The sequence below is a fragment of the Antechinus flavipes genome, chromosome 6 (genome assembly GCF_016432865.1).
Source record: "Antechinus flavipes isolate AdamAnt ecotype Samford, QLD, Australia chromosome 6, AdamAnt_v2, whole genome shotgun sequence".
Classification (NCBI taxonomy): domain Eukaryota; kingdom Metazoa; phylum Chordata; class Mammalia; order Dasyuromorphia; family Dasyuridae; genus Antechinus; species Antechinus flavipes.
The window spans coordinates 25,837,625-25,859,628 of NC_067403.1; the positions used below are offsets into that span (position 1 = coordinate 25,837,625).

The window sequence follows — 22,004 nt, forward strand, 5'->3', positions numbered from 1 at the left end:
CAGCCCATAACTATCTTAATGCAATTCAAATAAGATTAAAGTATAACAGGGAAATATTTAACAAAATAAATACAAATAGAATAGACGACCATGTTAACATGTGGCTTCCCAAATAGCCCATGTACGGTTTCAGTGGCTTTGTTTCTAGCTGATTCTTTAACAGACTGTCACAGACCAAACAAACCAATATGTAAATGGGAGCTCAAAGAAGGGTTCAAAAGCCAAATCTGGATGGTGTTTGCATGATCTTCACCTCCACTAGTACAGAATCATCAGCATTTGTCAGGTTGCCTCTGACAACCTAGTCAAAGTTTTTCATTAATTAACTGTGATGGACGTGGTTGTTTTCAACAAAGAGGAGATTCAAGACAATTCCAATAGAGCTGTGATGGAAAGCGCCATCCACATGCAGAGAAGACAATGGAGACTGAATGCTTGTCTTTTTTCTCTTTTTTCCCTTTTGATCTGATTTTTCTTATTCAGCATGATCAATGTGGAAATATGCTTAGAATTGCACATATTTAACCTATATTGAATTACTTGCAGTCTAAGGAAGGGAGGAGGGTATAAAGAAGGGAGAAAACTTTGGAACACAAGATTTTGCAAGGGTGAATATTAAAAACTACTTTTACACGTATATTGAAAAATAAAAAGCTATTATTACAAAAAGGAAACAAAGTCTTTCACAAGAAAATCCCAAATAATTTTTGTCACACATATCTACATTCACACATGTATGAATGTGTACCTATATGTGCCTTAGGTACATGTAAGGATGTACCTGTGTGTTTACATCCATCATTTCCATGTTCAATTCAGAATACAAGATTTACGGGGTGAGAGGGGTGATATTTACATGTTTATTTTCAAAGAGGGAAAAAAAAAAAAAAAACTTTTCTCAACTTCTGAAAAACCCTTTAAGGAGAAGGCTGAAGTTTTATGCAGTTTTGTATTTCCCCAATGGATATCATAGTACATTCCATTTAGCAGATGCTCAGATACTTAAGATGCTGCCTTATTACTATGGATGAACAAGTATTTCCCCTATCTCCCCCAAGACTAGGGGAGAAGCAGCATAAATAAGATCCGACAACCAGAACTATCTTTCTCCAGACACGGTAATTCAGAAGGTGCTAACTCTGGGGGCCTCCAGGTACTGCAGGGGATACAGGACCAGCTCTAGAGTCCAAGAAGGCCCAGTTCAAATGTGATCTCATCACTTGTGACTTACTAGCTATGAACCTCTGGGCAAGTCAAGTAACTCCAATTACGTCACAAAAGAAAAAAAGGAAAAAGCTAACTTTTCCAGCACTATAAAAACAAGTAAGCTTAGAATCTAGGATTGCTGTTGTTAATCAGTCCCTGTAGTCCTGTCCTGCACTTCATACCCCCGTTTGGGGTTTTCTTGGCAAAGATACTAGAGTGATCTGTCCTTCTCTGGCTCATTTGACAGATGAGGGAACCGAGGCAGAGTCAAGGGACTTGCCCAAGGTCACACAGCTAGCGTCCAAGGCCAAATCTAGACTTAGCAAAAGCAGCTAGTTAAAAACTGTCTAGCCCTCCGGGGGAGATTTCTCTCCTATCCTTCTCTTCCCCAGGATCTCTATCCATGTGGGTTGGTACCAGGGGGCTATTTTCCATCCCTTCAAAGACACAATCATCTCATAAGGATTTGAGACTGTTTCAGGATGCTTCTCCAAATACATTTCACAAAGCTTGCTGTGGGAGCACAAAACAGCTAATTATTGTTCTAAAGAAGACAACAGTACCATTTTAAAGAGATATTTAAATATATGAGGTCTGTGACAATATGTCAGGGCTGAACACTTTCTTCCTAAAACCTTTATAAGTATGCAAGTTCAAGGTGGGGATTATTCACAATTGTTACCAAGTTTAAAAAGGAGTCTGGTGCCTTGCCAATTTTTTATATTTTGTTTTTAAATGATGATACATAAAAACCATTGTTTAAAATTTAATTAATAATTAGCTGGACTTCCAGATCAGTATTAGTGTATTCTTCCTAAATTCTCCTCAAACTGGCAACTGTAATATGATCTTTAAGCATATTATTAATGAAGCCACAAATGATACCCCACAGAGTCTCAAAGAACTATGTAATCCTTCAATACCTAAATGACTACCAGGAAGTGAATTGAACGGGCAAGAAGTAAAATTGGACATCTCTAGAGTTGATTCTAATTATCCATGATAATGGAGGCGAGCTTTGGCATTATCCTTCAAAAAATAATAAATATTACAGAAATTATTTCTGCTCGGCTCTGGCATCGGTTCAGATAATTACTTTCAGAGATGAGGGATCGGATGTTCTGGGAAGCCACAGCATCTCAAATAAAGTAACGCTGTGACACTGAGTCAGAGAGAGCTGGGAAATAGGCAAGTTTTCTCGGTCACATTTCGCCCAGTGATTTCTGCATTTCGTTCGATGCTTGGGGCTGACACCATGTACAAATATCCGTAGCGTGTCTGAGTTTAGTATTACATTAAATCACTATTTCTTCTCCGACTGTGCCCATTACAACTTTTCTCTGCTCTATATAGTTTCAGGCTTTAAGAGGGCATTTAAATAGCCACCTTTTTTGCCACCATGATTACCTGGTCAGGGTATGGAAAAAGAAGATAACATCTCTGTCGGCCTTTCAACCACATCCTTAGTTGTCAGGATTACTTCCTTCTTTTTATTTGCACCCCTAGTACAGGGCAGATCACCTAGCACTCGGTTGTGCATTTAAGAAAATACACATAGATTTATGGTCTTGCTAAGAACAACACTCTGTGTTATATATTTTCCAGTAAAATACTTGAAATATTCAAAATATAAATACAATATGAAACGACATACAAGAAAACTAAGACTTATAAATATCTGATGATCAAACATTAAAAATCATTTATGTTTCCTGCCATCTACACAAGATCTCTTCTTCTAAGTATCCTCAAACCCTCTTTGGATCTAAGTCACGGGAGATTTCTTAATTGCCTAATTTTATGGGCTTTTATTGGTCTTTATAATTCTCCATTTCTTTCCTACTTCTGACCCTGTTGATGCTGTTCTGCATCAAGAGACTCTCTTCATGGGACTCCTGGTCCTTCTCTAATAATAATAATAATTAATAATAATAACCGGCATTTATGTAGGACTTACTACTGGTTCTTTATCTATGGCCACTAAATATATGTCCCCCTCCCCAACTACACCCGCACCCCAGCTGTTCTGGACCACCTTCCCTTTTCCCTAGTCAATCCTGTATTTCACTCAGTGATTTTATTAGCTTTCAGGAGTTCGATTACCATCTCTATGCTAATGATGACCTGATCTATAAATCTAATCCCAGTCTCTCCTGAACTAAATCCACATCCCTATTTATCTCTTGGATATCTTCTACTGGTTTTCCCAAAGACATCCCAAAATCAATATATCCAAAACAGGGCACATTATATTTCCCTCAAACCTTCTCTCTCTCCTGAACTTCCCTATCAAAGGGCTTGCAATATTGGGATCATCCAGGAATCCTCACTCTCAATAACCCCATACAATCAATCTTTCCATTTCGACACCCCTCCCTATAACCCTTTCTCTCAAGCACTAAGGAGGGCCCCTCCACCCTTCCGTCGGCCCCTCCAACTTTCCGTCGGCCCCTCCACCCTTCCATCGGCCCCTCCAACTTTCCATCGGCCCCTCCACCCTTCCGTCAGCCCCTCCATCCTTCTGTTGGCCTCTCCATCTTTCCGTTGGCTGCCAAGATGATCTTTCTAAAGATCAGACCAGACTCTTGTCTCCATCTTGGTCTGTCTCTCTCCCCCTCCCCAACAAGCTCTAATAGCTTTCTGCTTTTTCCAAGATCACATATAAAATGCTCTCTTGGCACCTGTCTCCATCCTAGCTTTCAGATGGTTTTAGACTTGACCCTCCTGTAATTTTTAAACGGGCTTGTTCCTGCTGTTCCCTATCCTGACTTGAAGCCTTCCTGCTAGCTGGGAATCGTGCCGACATTTTTCTTCCTTCTCCACTCTATATCTGCCTGGATTCCTGACCCAACTGAACCTTCTCCATGACACCAGTGCAGGTATTCCTTGCATCTTCCATCTACTCTACATATCTGCAATGGCCTGGTTATTTACAAAATTAGATCATGAGCTTCTTGCAGGAAATCTCTGAAGTCTCAGTGATTATCAGTGTTAGAAACACAATGAGTGCTTCATACATGCTTACTAACTGTAGACCGATTTACGGATAATAATCTTTGACTTATACAACTAATAAGCAGTACAGCTCCTGATTTCATTTAAAAAAATTACTAGACCTAACACACAAGGCCAGGGTTTACAAAGCATGTCATGTCTATCTTTTGAATCCTCACAACAAGAGATGTGAGATATAATCAGACATGATTATACCCATTTAACAGATTATGTAAACTGGTGTTCAGAGGAGTTAAATGACTTCCCCTAGCCCACAATCACTCAACTAATAAGGAAGCAGTGTGGCACCAACCTAGACCTACTGACTCCAAATCCATTGTTCCTTTCACTATTATCTCAGCTGTTTTCTACAACTTAAAGTTTCTACCTCAGCTTCCTTTTCTATAAAATAAAAACACCAATAATTAATCTGCCCGTAACAGGTTTGCTGGGATGATCAAAGGAAATAATGTATCTGGCTGTGTGCAGGAAGTGAGCAGAGACAGAAAAATCAAAAATTATGAATGCTGCAAGTCCGTGTTATTATTGACAGAGCAAGCACACTGCCTACGGCAGTAACGCATTAGCCTCATTTTGATTGCTTTATGGGTAAGCAAAACATATTTTTAGAACTACTTGGATTTTTTTTCTCTGATTCAAACCATAACTCCCAATATTATATACAATCTACAGAAGTTTTTTGGGTTTTTAATATTTAACAGAGCTAAGCTAACAAAGAATACCATCACCTTATGGTTAATAGGGGAGTTATACAATGTAAAACTCAGACTACATCTATTAACTCTGTCCTACTTTTAAAGTTTATTCTAATGAGTGACTCACAGCAGATGGGTTCGATGATTTTTTTCCTAAGTGAAAAGGTAACATTTCTTGCCATCCCACTGCCCTTAAAAAATTTATTTGCTTATTTTTAAATACTAAAATGTACCAAAATAAGATGGACTTTCACTGCTGATGGGGCTATGAATTATTTCAACCATTAAGGAATACAATTTGGAATTCAGCAAGAAAATTTTCCAGTTTGTTCACATTGCATGTTCCAAAGAGATCCAACTAATGGATATATTATAATCCAAAGATGTCACTGCACAGGAGAAAAGATGCATTTTTACCAAAAAAACAAAACAAAACAAAACAAAACAAAACAAAACAAAAAAACAAAACAAAACAAAAAAAAAAAAAAAAACCATCATTTATGTTAATACAAACTATAAGAAACACAGGTAATCTAATAATTTGGGACTGGTGAACAGATCGTGGTAATGGAATATATTCTGTTCTATAAAAATGATAAATATGAAGAATCCAGAGAAACATGGAATGATTTATATGAACTAAAGCAGAATTTAAAAAAGCAAAAACATAAGGACAATCTACATGATTTCTAAAGCAAATAAAGAAAGTGCTAAAAAGCTATAAAATGTAGATAAAAAAAATGATTAACAAAGGTGTCAAAATATTTTATTTAAAAATATATTCTTTCTTTTCATTAAAAAATAGGAAAAAACAACATGGAAAGGGACCTATACTATTGGGTCCAGGAATATATTTTGAGGAGATTATATTGTTAGGATATATATGAAGTCAGAACAAAATCTAGTAAAGTAAAATACCTTTAATTAAGCCAGTCGAAGCCAAAATTGCACAAAGTCATTTTTTTTTTTCAAATTTAGAAAAATGTGTTTTTTTAGGGCTAAAAAGTTCTCATATTCTATTTAGATGTTAGAGAAATGAAATCAAGAATCAATAACTCATTACAATGTAATTTCTATGATATTCAAAAAAGTTAAAAAAAAAAAACAAACCACTTTTAAAACCTATTCCCAAAAGTTGGTGTAATTTATAATTAAATCAACTATTTATAAATAATTTCCTATATGTAAATGCACTTATCAATGTGAACTTAATTTTTTTTTAAATATATAGACTAAAAATATACTCACCTTCTTTTTCTACTCTAAATACAAACGTCCTTTGTGATGTAACAACTTCAAATTTGCTGTCTCCCTGACCCCGGATTGTTGATACAGCAGAGAGAGGAATTATTCCTTTTGAATACACCTCCTATATTTTGGGAAGATACAGTAGCAGCATTAATGAAACTTAACTGCTCTTATTCTGAAATATAATACCAAATTTCATTTTGCAATCCCATTGTTAATCCCAAAGATGGCAATGTATGATCACACTAATATAATTTCTAAAGAATCAAATCGTTTCTCATTTCTTCTTCTATGTGCTTTGTTCTACATCAACTGGTCACTTAAAAACACAAACCTACTCCAAGGACTGAAAATTAGCTCAAAAAACAGCAGTGAATTTATTCTGTAACTCTGCTCTCTAAGTTGTTCATTCACAATTATTTTATGGAGTTTGCAGGCATCTGCTGGCTATCACAGGTACTGTAACGAAAATGTTTCACATTTGTCTATTTTTTTCTATCAGCTATGGAAAAAAAAAATCACCTAAATCTAAGCACCTGAAATAGTTTTCTTAATCTCTTTAATTTTACGTAACTTAACTCATAGTAGGAATTTTAAAAATTACAAAGGTTGGCTGTTTGCAATAAGAAACCCATGCACATGAAGGTGTCAGCTATTTACATAATGCTGTGATTTACAAATGGTGAAAATTTACTTTCTAGGCAAGAAGGAATCCTCCTTTCTTCAACATATCAGACATGGTCATTTAGGTTTTAGTTTAAAACTGAGCTTTTGCTAAAAATCTGCTGTATGTTAAACACAAAAGTGAATACTATGGAGAAGGGGTTTGAGGAGAATGGGGATAGGACAGAAAAGGGGGAGAGTAAGAGAAAGGAAGAGAAGAAAAACGATACGGGGAGAGGCTGAGGAAATAGGAAAGTAGAGGGGGGAAGGGAAAAGAAAAAGGAAAAGAGGAAGAGAAGAAAGGGAAGAGGAAGAAAAAAGGAAAAAGGAGAAGAGAAGGAAAATGTCACACAAATGAAGCAGAAGCATCAATCAACATCCATGCAGGTTGCATGCAGCCTACAGCACTCCTTCATTCAGTCCAAACCAGATCAAATGTAATTGGAAAATATTTAATAAAATAAATAGAAATGCAATGAAATACAGACAATAGCACATCCATATATGGCCTTCAAGGCTCCTTACTATGGATTAATGGCCCTTATTTCTAAAGCTTCTTAAATTGTGGGTCGTGACTTCATATGAGGTCTTATAACTGAATGTGAGGGTCACGAAGTTATGACTTATCAGTATATGTTTGCATTGTATACCCATTTTATATACCTATATACCCAGGGTCATGTAAAAATTTCTCGGGTGAAAAGGGATTGCAAATAGAGTAAGATAAAGGCGAAGAGGTGAGCCAGAGAAACGATCCATGAAAACAAAAAGGCAGAGCAAATACTTCTGATGGTCGTGGGAATGGGGAATGCTGGCAATTCTACATACTCGGATGGTATCGGAACTGAACTAGGCCAGCATCTAGAAGGAGGAGGATTTCAAGAACTACAGATGAAGATGAAACGTGTTCTCGGAGATTGACAAATGAACAGAGGCATGAAACAAGACAAAGTGAGAAGGCAACGTTTAGTTCACTTCAACTGAAATAGAGTGCGAATGGCAGTAATGCGAAATGAGTCAGCAAAGGAGGGTTGTAGAGACTTTAAACGTCAAGTCGGGGGAGAAGAGATTTGATCTCAGAAGGCGAGCGAAGGTTTTCTAAGCACAGTGAGGACATGGGAGATCTGTGCATTAAGGAGGTGCTTTCTGCAGCTATGTGAAAAAGGTGTCAAAAGTGAGATCAAAGAGGAGGTTGGAGCGGGGAGGAGGAGGAATCATTAAACTTCACAACTGGAAGAGACCAACAGATAATCCAAGAATTCACTCCATAATTTATCCCCAGGGAGAAAGGGAAGCCATGACTTTCTGGGGCAGCTCACACCATTTTTTAGATGGCTCTGATCATTAGGAACAATGTTTCTGCCATATCAGAGAGAATCCTAAAACAATCAAGCTGTGTGATAACAGGATGTGATATAGACTAAGAAAGAACAGTTCCTGTCACTAAAGAAATCAGAATTTATGGTGGAGCAGGTAGGGCACCGGATGTGAAGTCAAGAAAATTTAGGTTCAAATCTCAGCCTCCAACACAACTCGGTGATCCTGAGAAAACTACTAGAGCTTTCTGTGCCTCAGCTTTCTCCTCTGTAAAATGAGAGGGCTGAAAGGTCACTACTTCCTCTAATCTATGATTAAATGACTGCCAAAAACCCTAATATCCACAATGCCCTCTCTGATTCATACAGCCCTTTTGATTCACAGGGAGGATCTCTGGTTTCTGGAAGGAGCCATTATTTAGATTCTTTCTGTATATTCATCAGTGAGTTTTAATTATTTGGCTACAATGACACAAAACATAAAAAATAAAATCTGAATTATGGATTAATATTGTTACAACTAACATGAGTCTAACTTTTAGAGAATAATTATTAAATTATATTTAAACTTAAAACTGATATAAAATATACTATTTGGAAGAACTGAAGTGAAGATAATCAGTTTGTTTCAGCCTTTTTTTTTAAAGCATGTATTTCACAGTTTTCTTAACTTTTGGGTTGCCTTTTAGATCATTTTTCAAGTTTCGATACACAGAAAGTAATCTTTAGCAAAAATGATGACATGGAGAATTAGAGATGTTATGGGAAAATATTTGTTGTCTTTTACAGTAGGATTCCAGATTCCTATTCATATATTACTACAGTTCTGATAGATATTTTAATACTTTTTCATTATGTGGGACCACTCACCCTGAGAAACAGATTTTGTGGTCTCGCTAGCAATCACCGTGCTTGGCCTTATTTTTTTTTTTTTAAACCATGATTTTTAGATCAAGGTAGGGAGAGGGTGACATGTTCTCAGGAAATAACACCCAGAAGTAACACCATCTCCAAACATTTTGTTGCCAGCTACATTTGAGGTTATTTGGCTTTATGTCACCAAGAACAAAACAGAGATGAGGTTTTATTTAGATAAATACAGAGTTCTGCTTGGCGACTTTTCTAAAGAGTACCTAATTTAAAAATCCGGTCATGTATTTCTTCCTTAACTACTAGTTCAAACCTGTTTCCTTTCCTGATTATAGGTAACTGTATAGGTAAATGATCATGTGCAGATTAGACTGCTTATGGTATGTTTATTATCAGGTCACCAGAGCCAAAGTATGACACAAATGTCATGGACAGTAGGAAGCTGTAAAGTATGACACAAATAGTAGGAAGCTGTATGGAGGCTAGCATGACTCTGATGTTGGTATAATTCCAAGGAAACTAGTCGTCCAGCCTTTTCCCTTGAAAAATACTCCCTTTAGAAAAATACTCCCCACTCCATGAAGAATATTCTTTCTGGAAGGATCATCAGATATATTGGAAGATTAATATTTTTAATGGAAATAGCACAGTGAGAGTTAAGAATTTCAGTTCATCTAAAAATGATTATTTTATAAATGGAATTTATTGACTTAAGGTAGATTTTAAATTTTCAATGATTCAGGATTTTATTGGTTTAGGCAACTCTTTCACTAATGGAGAATGAAATCCATCTCTCCATTACTATACAGTATTCATAAGTTAATGTGATCAAACAAATTCATCATTTTCAGACTTCTGGGGAATGATCTTTCTGAGCTTAGCTAGGAGACAAAGAAGGCATCATTTTGCCCAGGTTGGCATTTGAAAATGTTTTATCTCACTATAGGCCTTGGCCCTTGCAAGCGTAGCCTTTAAGAACTACATTTGATTTATGGAAATTCTCCAAATTAAAAACTGTAATGTTCTTCTCTAAATATATAATATTTCTCTGGGAGCAGGTTTCTTGGGGGACTTCTGGAGGCAGCCTTCATTTCAGTTCAGTGTAATCACCCCAAATGCAGACAGGAATTAAAGTTCAAATCCCTTATTGTTTCTTTCCAAGTTTTGTCTCCTTCCTTGGGCCCGGTTAGCTTTCTTAGAGGCCCATCTCTCTCTCCTTGGTTCCAACAGCTTCTGCCGCTATTTCTTTGCCTCTGCCAGCTTCTGCCTCTAGCTCCTTCAGAATGAGCTTCTAGTGGGCTTCTGTTTTTTCTGGCCCTGACAGCTCCTCCTTATATATCCCACACTGAGTATATATATACACCAATCATTATATCACCAGGAAACCATTATTTGTTGTAATTTGAATCAATGCTAAACTAGATTTAACCATTGTCTCCTCAATTCCACTTAGTACCTTGTTTCAAGTTTTGGCCCATAACATCTCCTTGTAGAATTAAATCAATCATATAGAACCATGCTAAATTAGAAAACTACTGTCTCTATCAATTCCAGTGACTTAGCACCTTGTAAGAATCCTAACAAAAAATCATATCACAAAATGCTTTAGTATACAGAAGTGGGAATATTGAGGAGAAACATTTGACCCATTATTCATAGGAGGATGGTTCTGAGATCCTAAAAGCCCATCAAAAATTAAAAGTACCCAAAGACATAGCAGTTTATATCTAAGTCACCTTCGATATCTTCAACCTTATTCAGAAGTAAAGAAGGAAATTTGATTCAGGCTTGACATCTCTCCACCCCTCTCACTCCTACTCAACATATTTCTGCCAGTTTCTTTGGGTATTTTGTCATTGTGGACTATCTGAAGGTGACTAGATCTTTTCTCAGAAAGGGGAAAAAAAAATGTTTTTAGAAATTCCATCTACTTATTGACTGAAGGGATTTCCAAATATTTAGCAAAGTATGGTTCAATTTTAAAAACTTTAACTTGTTTTCCTCTTTAAAAATAAATAAAAAAATTAGAGATTTCCCCTTTTATCTTTTCATAATTATCAAAGTACAGCATTTTTTTTTAACTAATAAAAAAAAGAAAAGTGGGGAAATGGGATTTCTTGCCAGTTATCAGTTATACGCCCTCTTTGCACTCTAAATCCAGAGCATGGTTTCAGGATAAAATTTTGGTAACAGGAAACTGATAAAAGAGTTAAGTGTTATGTAGCTCACATAAGTGATGGGATATTACTAAGAGCTATCATTGGTCATCTCTTGGGCAGGTCACTGGATCAATTTTGCTTTTGCTTTTCATTTCCAGAATTTCAATTCCAATGGCGGAATCACCCCTGGATGGAATTTTAGAGGCCATCCTGGTAAGTAATTTGTATAATGCTTTAAGGATTTGACTAGAGCTGGTCAGGTCTACCACCATCACCACCACTGTGGCAAACTCTGGGGACAACACTGACAAGTATCACACAAAGCAAGCAAGCAGGGAAAAATGGCAATCACCATCGCTGAAGGGAGCTTCCTTGTTGATGAGACACAGAATGATGCAGCAGCCAGAATTCTGGGACTTTAGCTGGGTAATAACCCTTTCTGGGTTGAGTTTATTCCTCTCAAATAAAAGTTCCAGATTCTATGCCAGGGGTCCTCAAACTTTTTAAATAGGGGGCCAGTTCACTGTCCCTCAGACTGTTGGAGGGCCGGACTATAGTAAAAACAAAAACTTTGTTTTGTGGGCCTTTAAATAAAGAAACTTCATAGCCCTGGGTGAGGGGGATAATCGTCCTCAGCTGCCGCATCTGGCCCACAGGCTGTAGTTTGAGGACCCCTGGATCTCCATTATGATTCTTTCAATTCTAATCCATGCACCCCTGATCCATGTAAGTGTCTAAATACTTGACAATCTAAAGTTCTAAAATGGGTTGGTTCTAAAATATAAAGAAGACTAATCAGTCTCAATGAAGACATTCACACAGGGCTCAGAGGCACACACAAATACATCTAAATGCCATCTTCTCTCAACAGGATCTTCTACTTTCCTTCTGTTTTCTCCACAAGAATGACCCGCAGATTGAGAAATAGAAAACACAAACGATTAATAGGTAATTCATTATAAAGGGATGTTAAGGCTATCCAACTGCTTTCAAGGAGTTCAAATCACCAGGCTTGGATGAAATATATCCCAGAAACTGAAAGAATCCATAGCTGTAATTGCTGAGTCGCTGTCAATATTTTTCACAACATAACAGATAAATGGAAAGAAGCCATAGTACAGGAGAAGAGAAAAATCAGCCTAATACACAGAATGCTCTACTTGTAGTCAGTTAAATTTTGTCTTCACTATAAATCTGTCTGAGTCTTAATTTTTCTCATTTGTAAAAAAAAGTACTAATACCTGCCTTACAGAAATCACATATATATGTTTTGTTTTGTTTTTTAAGGGTCACATTTACACAATCCTCTTCCAACTTCAAAATGCTATATTAACTCTTGTGACTAAGATGATTTGATGTGGAAGGTGAGAAAAATGTGACTATTCACAGAATATGGTCACACATGACGCAGTTTTAATTTTTTAGTAATAACATCCTGTGACCTCGCGGTGGGCTTTAAATAGCTAAACTGTAGACCAATTTTATCAGTTCAAAAGTGGAAAATATTACGGTTTGGAGTTGCCTGGGTAAAAGACCATCAGCCACTTGGCTTTGAAGGAAAACTGCTGATGAAGGCCCCGTACACACTCCTGTCCTGCATATTTTTCCTGGTGGTGCTATTCATATTAATAACAGAGAGCACCCTTCATGGATGGAAGGTGTTTTTCAAGACTAAAGTTTGTATAAAACTATCTTAGTTCTTTGTTTTTAAGCTAGATTTTATCTGCTGACTAATTGTTAATGTTTCCATGAACAATTACTGCCAAATGGTGTGGGCTTGTGAGCGAAAGGGTTAGGAGTACAGATTAATGGGATTAACACAAGAAGCTAAGATTGCAAAGCTTCTGGCTAGTGGAAGTTCCTATCTGGGAAACAGCCAAGAGATGATGTCATATAAACAATGATCCAAAGAAGAGATAAATGGGTATACATTATTTCATACATTTCACTTACCTTTTCATTATTGAAATAAGAAATGCAAAAACCATCAAATTTCACCCATCGCTTCTGAAACATGCGTTTTCTGTAAAAATAAAGAATATACTTAGTTCAAATTGTTGTTAATATTATGCATTTATTTATTCTTTTTATTGGTTTATTTATTATTTTTTGTGTGTTTATTATCGATTTCATTTATATATTTATTTACTTCCAGTATGCTGTGAGGTTGCTACTGTAACAAAAACATTTCTAATTTTTACCAATTGGTGCAAATTCAAAATTTCTCTTAAAAGCTAGGAGACAGGGAGTAGAACTGGGGATGGCTGTAACTGCTTTTTTTTGGGGGGGGAGGATAAAAAAGCGAATTACACAAAGATCTAAAATGATAAATGTTTCCATACTTCCTTATCTTTTGTATTAAAAGATACTATTCTAACATATGAATACCAATTCTTTACAAAGTTTTCCGGATGCCAAATTATTGTCATGGGGGTTCCCAATTATTGTTCATTTCCCTTAACACAGCCATTTCAAAGGAAAAGTTATTGGAAGTCTTCAGTACTTTTAGTACAAATACCTTTTTAGAAGCATCTGAGCACTAGAATACATAATAGCATAATGAACTCAATTCTAATTTAAGTAAAAGCCTCATCAAATGAAGAGAACTATCCAGGACCACAACAAACTAAAATGTGTTAACACAATTTAAAAGTGAGTTTTTAATAAAGTGAAGTCTGCTTTGCTCAGACAAAAGCCTATCTCTCATTCAGGCTTTGAAAATTTTACTTTGATGATATTAATAAGCGGAGAATGACAGTCCAATTAGTTTCCATTCCATCAAGGATTGGTCTTGACTACTGATCATAACATAAGAATTGCTAACCCTAATAGTTCTGAATAACAATAAGTGGCTCCCTAATTTCTGCAGGGTCAAATGCACATGTATAGATGTCGCTACACAGGAAATAATCTGCAGAGATAGAAAGGATTTCAAAAGAAAATATCTCAGCAATTTCTATCTCTTCCTTTTATGGCCCCACTTTGGTGTTTGTCTGAATGCTTAAACAGAAAGAGTCATTACAATGTTAGCTGGGAAACAGTTCCTGAAGCTTTCAGAAGAGAGCTTCCAGGAATGTCTGCTCAGTCCCTTGCACGTCCTGTTGCACTTCTGGTCAACAATAAAGGATCCCTCTTAAACGTATACTATGTTCAGAGCAAAGTTGCCATGTCACAGCCGCATGAGATATTAAGCTTAGAAAAAACACAGTCCTTCAAAACAGTCAATGACTATTGCAATCTAGTGTTTGACAAACCCAAAGACCCCAACTTTAGGGATAAGAATTCACTATTTGAAAAAAACTGCTGGGAAAATTGGAAACTAGTATGGCAGAAACTAGGTATTAACCCACAACTAACACCGTATACCAAGATAAAGTCGAAATTGGTTCATGATCTAGACACAAAGAGTGATGTTATATGCAAAATAGAAGAACATAGGATAGTTTACCTCTCAGAACTGTGGAGGAGGTAGGAATCTGTGACCAGAGAAGAACTAGAGATCATTATTGACCACAATATAGATAATTTTTATTATATCAAGTTAAAAAGCTTTGGTACAAACAAAACTAAAGCAGACAAGGTTAGAAGGGAAGCAATAAACCAGGAAAACATTTTCACAGTCAAAGGTTCTGATGAAGGCCTCATTTCTAAAATATATAGTGAATTAACTCAAATTTATAAAAATTCAAACCATTCTCCAATTGAGAAATGGTCAAAGGATATGTAAACAGACAATTTTCAGATGAAGAAATTGAAACTATGTCTAGTCATATGAGAAGGTGCTCTAAATTACTACTGATCAGAGAAAGGCAAATTAAGACAACTCTGAGATACACTACACATCTGTCAGATTGGCTAAGATAACAGGAAAAGATAATGACGGTATTGGAGGGGATGTGGGAAAACTGGGGCACTGATACATTGTTGGTGGAGTTGTGAACGAATCCAACCATTCTGGAGAGTGATTTGGAATTATGCTCAAAAAGTTATCAAACTGTGCATACCCTTTGATCCAGCAGTGTTTCTATTGAGCTTATATCCCAAAGAAATACTAAAGAAGGGAAAAGGACCTGTATGTGCCAAAATGTTTGTGGCAGCCCTGTTTGTAGTGGCTAGAAGCTGGAAACTGAGTGGATGCCCATCAATTGGAGAATGGTTGGGTAAATAGTGGTCTATGAATGTTATAGAATATTATTGTTCTATAAGAAACAACCAGCAGGATGATTTCAGAAAGGCCTGGAGAGACTTACAGGAACTGAAGCTGAGTGAAATAAGCAGGACCAGGAGATCATTATATACGGCAACAACAAGACTATACAATGTTCAATTCTGATGGACGTGGCTCTCTTCAACAATAAGATGATTCAAACCAGTTTCTTTTTTTCAGTGATGAAGAGAGTCATCTGCATCCAGAGAGAGGACTATGGGAACAGAGTATGGAACACAACATAGCATTTTCACGCTTTCTGTTGATGTTTGCTTGCATTTTGTTTTCCTTTTTTAATTAAAGCTTTTTCCCCCTAGATCCAATTTTTCTTGTGCAGAAAGATAACTATAAATATGTATACATATATTGAACTTAACACATCTTTTAACATATTAAACATGTATTGGACTACCTGTCACCTAGGGGAGGGGGAGGAGAAAGAGAGAAAAATTTGGAATAGAAAGTTTTGCAAGGGTCAATGCTGAAAAATTAACCCATGCATATGTTTTGTAAATAAAAAGCTTTAATTAAAAAAAAAAAAAAACACAGTCCCTAACTTCATGGACCTACAGTCTAGTAGTTCAAAAGAAATCAGTGAATTTTCTGTGTTAATTTTATATTGCCAGCTTTGGTTAATCGCTTTTGTTTCAGCATAAGTTATGAAAACATGCTGCGAAGAAGGATAAACTTAGAAATTTCCATAGGTAAAATCTTCACACTGATATTGAATTAGGTGTAAAGCTTAACTAGATGGGATCAAAAATAATATATTCTTGGGCTCCTCTGATTTTTTCCTTTGGGACTAAACCTTCCCTATGTCCATTGTACTACCAATGGAATTTTGGGGTATTTGTTGTTCAAGGCAGCTTTGGTGCTACAAAAAAAAAAAACTTTTTCTTTCTTTTCTTTTAATTGTTATTATAGCTTTTTATTGACAGAACATATGCATGGGTAATTTTTCAACATTGATCCTTGCAAACACTTCTGTTTTAAATTTTCCCCTCTTTCCCTCTACCCCCCTTCCCTAGATAGCAAGCAGTTCCATACATTTTAAACATGTTAAAATATATTTCAAATACAATATATGTAGACATATTTATACAGTTATCTTGCTACACAAGAAAGATCGGATTTAGAAAGAAGGTAAAAATAACTTGGGAAGAAAAACAATAACGAAAGCAAACAACAACAGAAAAAGCACTAATGCTATTTCGTGGTCCACACTCATTTCCCAGTATTTTAAGCTGGGAAAGCCGGTTCTCTGTTCATCACTGATCAATTGGAACTGATCACAAAAATATACTCAACTAGAAACATGGAATGAATAATGGAAAGACCTGCCTCTACTTCCAAATGTCCTATTTTTCAATGTGACTTTAAAATAAGTCATCCTATGGATCTCATCTTCAGTTTGCTCTTCTGTTGAGTAAAGAGATAGTAGGAGAGGGGGAGAGGAAGTGATGACAGTCCTACTCTAAATCATAGGATTTACAACTAAAGCTACTTAAGAGATCATTTCATGCAATGTCCGACCTACATTTCACAGATCAGAAGGAGATCAGACAATTTTTACAGGGTCAACAAGTATTTATTAAGTACCCACTAGTTTCTAGACACTGTGCTCAAGTACTAAGAATACCAATCAATCAATCAATAAAAATAAGAAGAGGCAAAAATATCCCTAATATCAAGAGGCTTATAATCTAACTGGGGAGACACAATTACACAGAAACATATACAATGACAAAGAGGATAGATTGGAGATAATTTCAGGGGCAAGGCACGAGAATTAAAGGTGAACAGGAAAGGTCCGAAAAATGGCGATCCACTTAATAAGGAAACAAGGAGGAGGAGGAGAGATATGGGGAAATAAAAATGAATTCAGTTTTAGACATATGGAGGACAAGGAGATCTATAAGACATTCAGTTCCAGACGCCCAACAGGCAATTAGAGATGTGAATGTGGAAGAATAAAGTACATTCCCAAAAAAGGGACCTTAGAATCATCTGCATGGAAATTAACTAAATCCATGGGAAATGATGACATTAGAGAGAAAAAGAGCCAAGACCTACAACCTTGAAAAAACACTGGGATTTGATTCTAGGTCCTCCATAAGTTACTTTCCAATAGGCAATTATGCTCTTATTTACTCTAAGGTTCTTTCTTCAATAAAAATTCATAACTCCATGAGACATAAAGAAACAATAAAACAAAGTCAAAAAAAGAAGAAAAAAAAGAAAATTTGAAATATCTCATTAGAAAGACAACTGACTTGAGAAATAGATGGACCAAAGATAACTTAAGAATTACTGGGATACCTCAAAGCCATGACCAAAGAAAGAGCCAAGACATGTGAAGAAACTATTGAAAAAAACTGCTTTGTCTTAGATCTAGAAGATAAAACTGGAAGAATCCAGTGATAACTCCTGAAAGAGGATGAAAAGTTCTAGGAATATTAAGGAGCTTCTGGATAAAAAAGAAAATACTGTGGCGTCACACAAGATAAGAGAGATATTCCCAAGATATAGAGACTTCCATTAAAGGAGCAGAGGGCTAGAAGTAGGATATTTCTGAAGACAAAGGAGTTAGAATTACACCCTTTAATCACCTACTCAGCAAAACTGAGTGTAATCCTTCAACTGTTTGCAAAGATGATACATGTAGTTCCTAAGAACTTTAGCATTATTAGAGCAGTTAAAATGAGTTCACAGAGACTGAGAGCATAGATATGAATCAATTATGCTGGAAGGATCGTCAAAATAAAATGGAAGTGTAGAAAAAAAAAAGGCATTGAAAAAAGGGAGAAAAGAGAGGTAGAATTCCTCACAAAGTTTCTCACATGAAGAGACACATGAAGAAAAACTTTTACAATGTAAGTAAAAGGAGGGGAAAATGACAGGCAATGCTTGAACCTCACGAATGGAAACATTCAGCTGTGTACAGAAGTGTAACTTAGCCAATAGGGAACTAGAAGGGGTACTAGACGTGGATTAAGGGAGGCAGTGTTTGGAAGCAAAATAAGCCTTTTGAGGAGCAAAAGGATAAAGAGCAAAAAGAAACAGAAGAAAATGAGAAAATAAGATGGAGGCAAAAAAAGAATAATCCTAACTGTGAATATAAATGGGATGAGTTCAGCCATAAAATAGAAGCAGAAACAGAATGGTAACCAGAATGCAACATGTTATTTAGGAGAGACAGGCTTAAAACAAAAAGATACATAGAGACTTAAAATAAAAGGAAAGAGCAAAATCTAATATTATTCAGCTGAAGCAAAAAAAAAAAAAAAAAAAAAAAACAAACCATGGGACTCAATCATGATCTTAGACAAAACACAAGCAAAAATAGACCTAATTAAAAGAGATAATCAGGGGAAACTACATTTTGTAAAATGGTATCAGAGAAAAAAAATAATTTTAACAATTACAGCATGTTTCTCTAATAAAGATCTCATTTCTAAAATATGAGGATAAGACTGAGTCAAAGATATAAAAAATAAGACCTATTCCCTAACTCATAAATGGTCAAAGGATATGACCTTTTATTTTTTTTTCCAGGAAAAAAGAAATCAAAACTATCTGTAGTCACAGGATAAAATGTTCTAAATTACTATTGATTGGAGAAATGCAAATTAAAACAACTCTTGAGTGATCATCATCTCACATCCATCAAGGGAAAAAGAAATACACTAATAAACTACTGATGGAGTAGTGAACTGTTGCAATCATTCTGGAAAACAATCTAGAACCTATGACCAAAGGACTATAAAACTAAGTATACCCTTTGAGCCAGCAATACCACAAACAGATCCGTATCTCAAAGAGATCAAAGAAATTTTTATAGCAAACTCTTTATACAAAAATATTTATAGCAACTCTGTTTGTATAGACAGAAATTGAGGGTTGTTTTCTCCAACTCTTCATGATGACATTTAAGTTTTTCTTGGCAAAGATACTGGAATGGTTTACATTTCCTTCTCTAGTTCATTTTACAGATGAGGAAACTGAGGTAAACTGGATTAAATGACTTATCTAGGTTCACACAGCTACTTAAGTGCCTAAGGCTAGATCTGAACTCAGGCATTAACCCCAACAAGTTGTAGCATATGATTTGATAGAAATTACTACTGTATAATAAGAAATGACAAGGGGGGTGGTTTCAGAAAAAACATGGCAAGATTTATATAAACTGATGCAAAGTTAAGTGAAAAGAACTAGATCATTGTGCACAATAATATCAATGGTACAGTAATTATCAGCAATGAAAGAATGAACCTGAAAAATACAATAATCCCAGACAATTTTGGAGTAAATCTTTTGGGGGATTCATGATGAAAAAATACTTTATATCTCCAGAGAGAAAACTGATGAATACAGCACAAATTGAAGTATAATTTTCACACTTCTTTATTTTTCCTGTTTGTTTTTTTTTACAAGATGGATAATATGAAAATGGAAATATGAAAAATATGAAAATGAAATTTTACATGATTTCACATGTATAATATCATATTGATTGCTTTCTCACTAGGTGCGGGAGGAGCTGGAGAAAAGAAAAAATTTTGAACTTAAAACTTGAAGATAATGCTAAAAATAAATAATAAACTATGAAAATTGTAAAGGCAACTAATGTAAGTTATAACCCAGCCTATGGTTAATATCACTATAAATAAAAAATCAAATGGGTTCTAACATGTTTTGCCATATAAAAATTTCCAAGTCATGATTAATTTAGGATACTGCTTTCAAGTGATAAAATCCAATTTCAGTCTTGTTTAATAAGGAACCATAGATATTCTCTGCAAGTTAATAAGATGAGATTTGACTTGTATACAATTTATATGTAAGTTTTTTTGGGTTTCAGGTTTTTTTCTCTTTAATGCTGGCAATTTCCTTTTTTCAAATAAAATGATAAAATAGAATATGTTATATGTCTATTTTATCATTTTATTTTATTATACTTTCAAAATGCTGTAGGGAAATGCTTCTTTAAAAAGCTTTTTGTGGAATAATTTATAAATACTGTGTAGTATCATTTAAAGTGATTCTATAGACTATTCTCAAGAGTTCTTGAAGGGCAGATGGTATGAATTTTCAACTGCTTTCATAAAGAAAAGGCTGCAGTACTTTGTGTCAATATGCAGTCTTAAATATGTATATCCTAATATAATAAACCCTTTCCTAAAACAAAATACTCTTTAATTCACATTCTAATTTATTTAATGCAAATCAGAAGTCAATTACTGTAAGACGAAGAACATCAATTTCCAACATTTTAAAAATAAGCAACAACTAGGAATTCTGTGTGAAGGGGTACGCTTTATTTTCCCTCTATGCTTAATTTAACAAGATAAAACAATTTCTTTTTTTACTTATCAAACTTTTTTGTGGAGAAATGATTATTAAATTATTCAATTAACTTGAGAGAAATGATTATTAAATAACTCATTGTTAATATTGGAGAGACAAGATTTTTTTTTTTTCCTTTCTGAAATATTTATTCTCCACTAGGCCAAACCACTATCTGGATTAATGAGACTGGATTAACTATCTTGTTCACACTGCACCCAATTGGGGAAGACCCATTCAGATATAGGTGAGGATAAATTCTTTAATTCCATTGCCCTAGGCTGGGGAGGTGATTTGGAAGTAAATGAAATGATCAGTCCTGTCTCCCAGCTCCTTATTAAAACAGGTCCACCTTTCCTTATACTGATTAACCAATTAAGAGCCATATCTCTTCATCCAAGATATATAAGCATTTGAGTGGGTTCCACAAAGGATCTTTGGCATTCTAGAGTGTCGCTGACCCCTTTTATTAGTTATTGTTAATTACCCAGAAAATGTCCCTCAAACTTTTTAAATGTCACACACCCATTAGGTATGTATCCCCAAGCAAGTCACTAGCTTCTCTTAGCCCCACTTTTCTCACCTATAAAGCAGGACTAATGCAAGTAGTACTTATCTCACAGAATTGTTAAGAATTTCCAACGAGAAAATGCATTAAAAATGACTTTAAAGTGCTATCTAAATGCCAGCTATCAATCATTCCTACTATATTATTTAGCTTTCAATCCCACCCACTCCTCCTATTGAAATCATTCCATTGAAGGTCACCCACTGCCAAATGCAGCTTTCTGGCAGCATTTTGCACTCAACAAATTTTTTTTCTCAATACTTCCTCCTCCCATAGCCTGTATGACACTATTCTGTGGTTCCCTGACACTTTCTCAACCTCTTTAAGGGCTATGTCGATCAACTTCCTCGTGACTCTACTCATTTTTATTACTCTTTAGACCAAAATCCCCTCCTGTGGTCTCCAATCTCCCTGGAGGATGGGAATCGTACATATAGCACTTAACAAAGTGGCCTTGTGCACACAAAATGCTTAATCGGTCTTTTTTATTTCATTTCTTCACTGATTCCTCTTCCATCTCTTGCCCCCTAAATATAAATGTCTACCGAGTTGTATCAAATGAGTTAATAATTGCAAACCACTTAACACAGTGCTTGGCACATGGGAAATGCTACATAAATGTTTCATTATTATTATTACTGTCTTTTCTCCTCTACGGACATTCTCTTGGTAATTTCATTGTCTCACAAGACAGGGTTTTGCAAAACATCT

General features: G+C 35.5%; 1 protein-coding gene across 1 annotated transcript in view; it reads right to left on the reverse strand.

Moving 5' to 3' along the window:
- The window catches only part of ARAP2 (ArfGAP with RhoGAP domain, ankyrin repeat and PH domain 2), a 220,798-nt gene that overhangs the window by 141,971 nt on the left and 56,823 nt on the right, over positions 1–22,004 (reverse strand). The window contains exons 9-10 of the mRNA XM_051967002.1: positions 13,126–13,195; positions 6,165–6,285 (exon numbers count right to left, since the gene is read on the reverse strand). Coding sequence (XP_051822962.1) covers positions 6,165–6,285; positions 13,126–13,195 — 191 coding nt within the window. The remainder of the gene's footprint in view (positions 1–6,164; positions 6,286–13,125; positions 13,196–22,004) is intronic.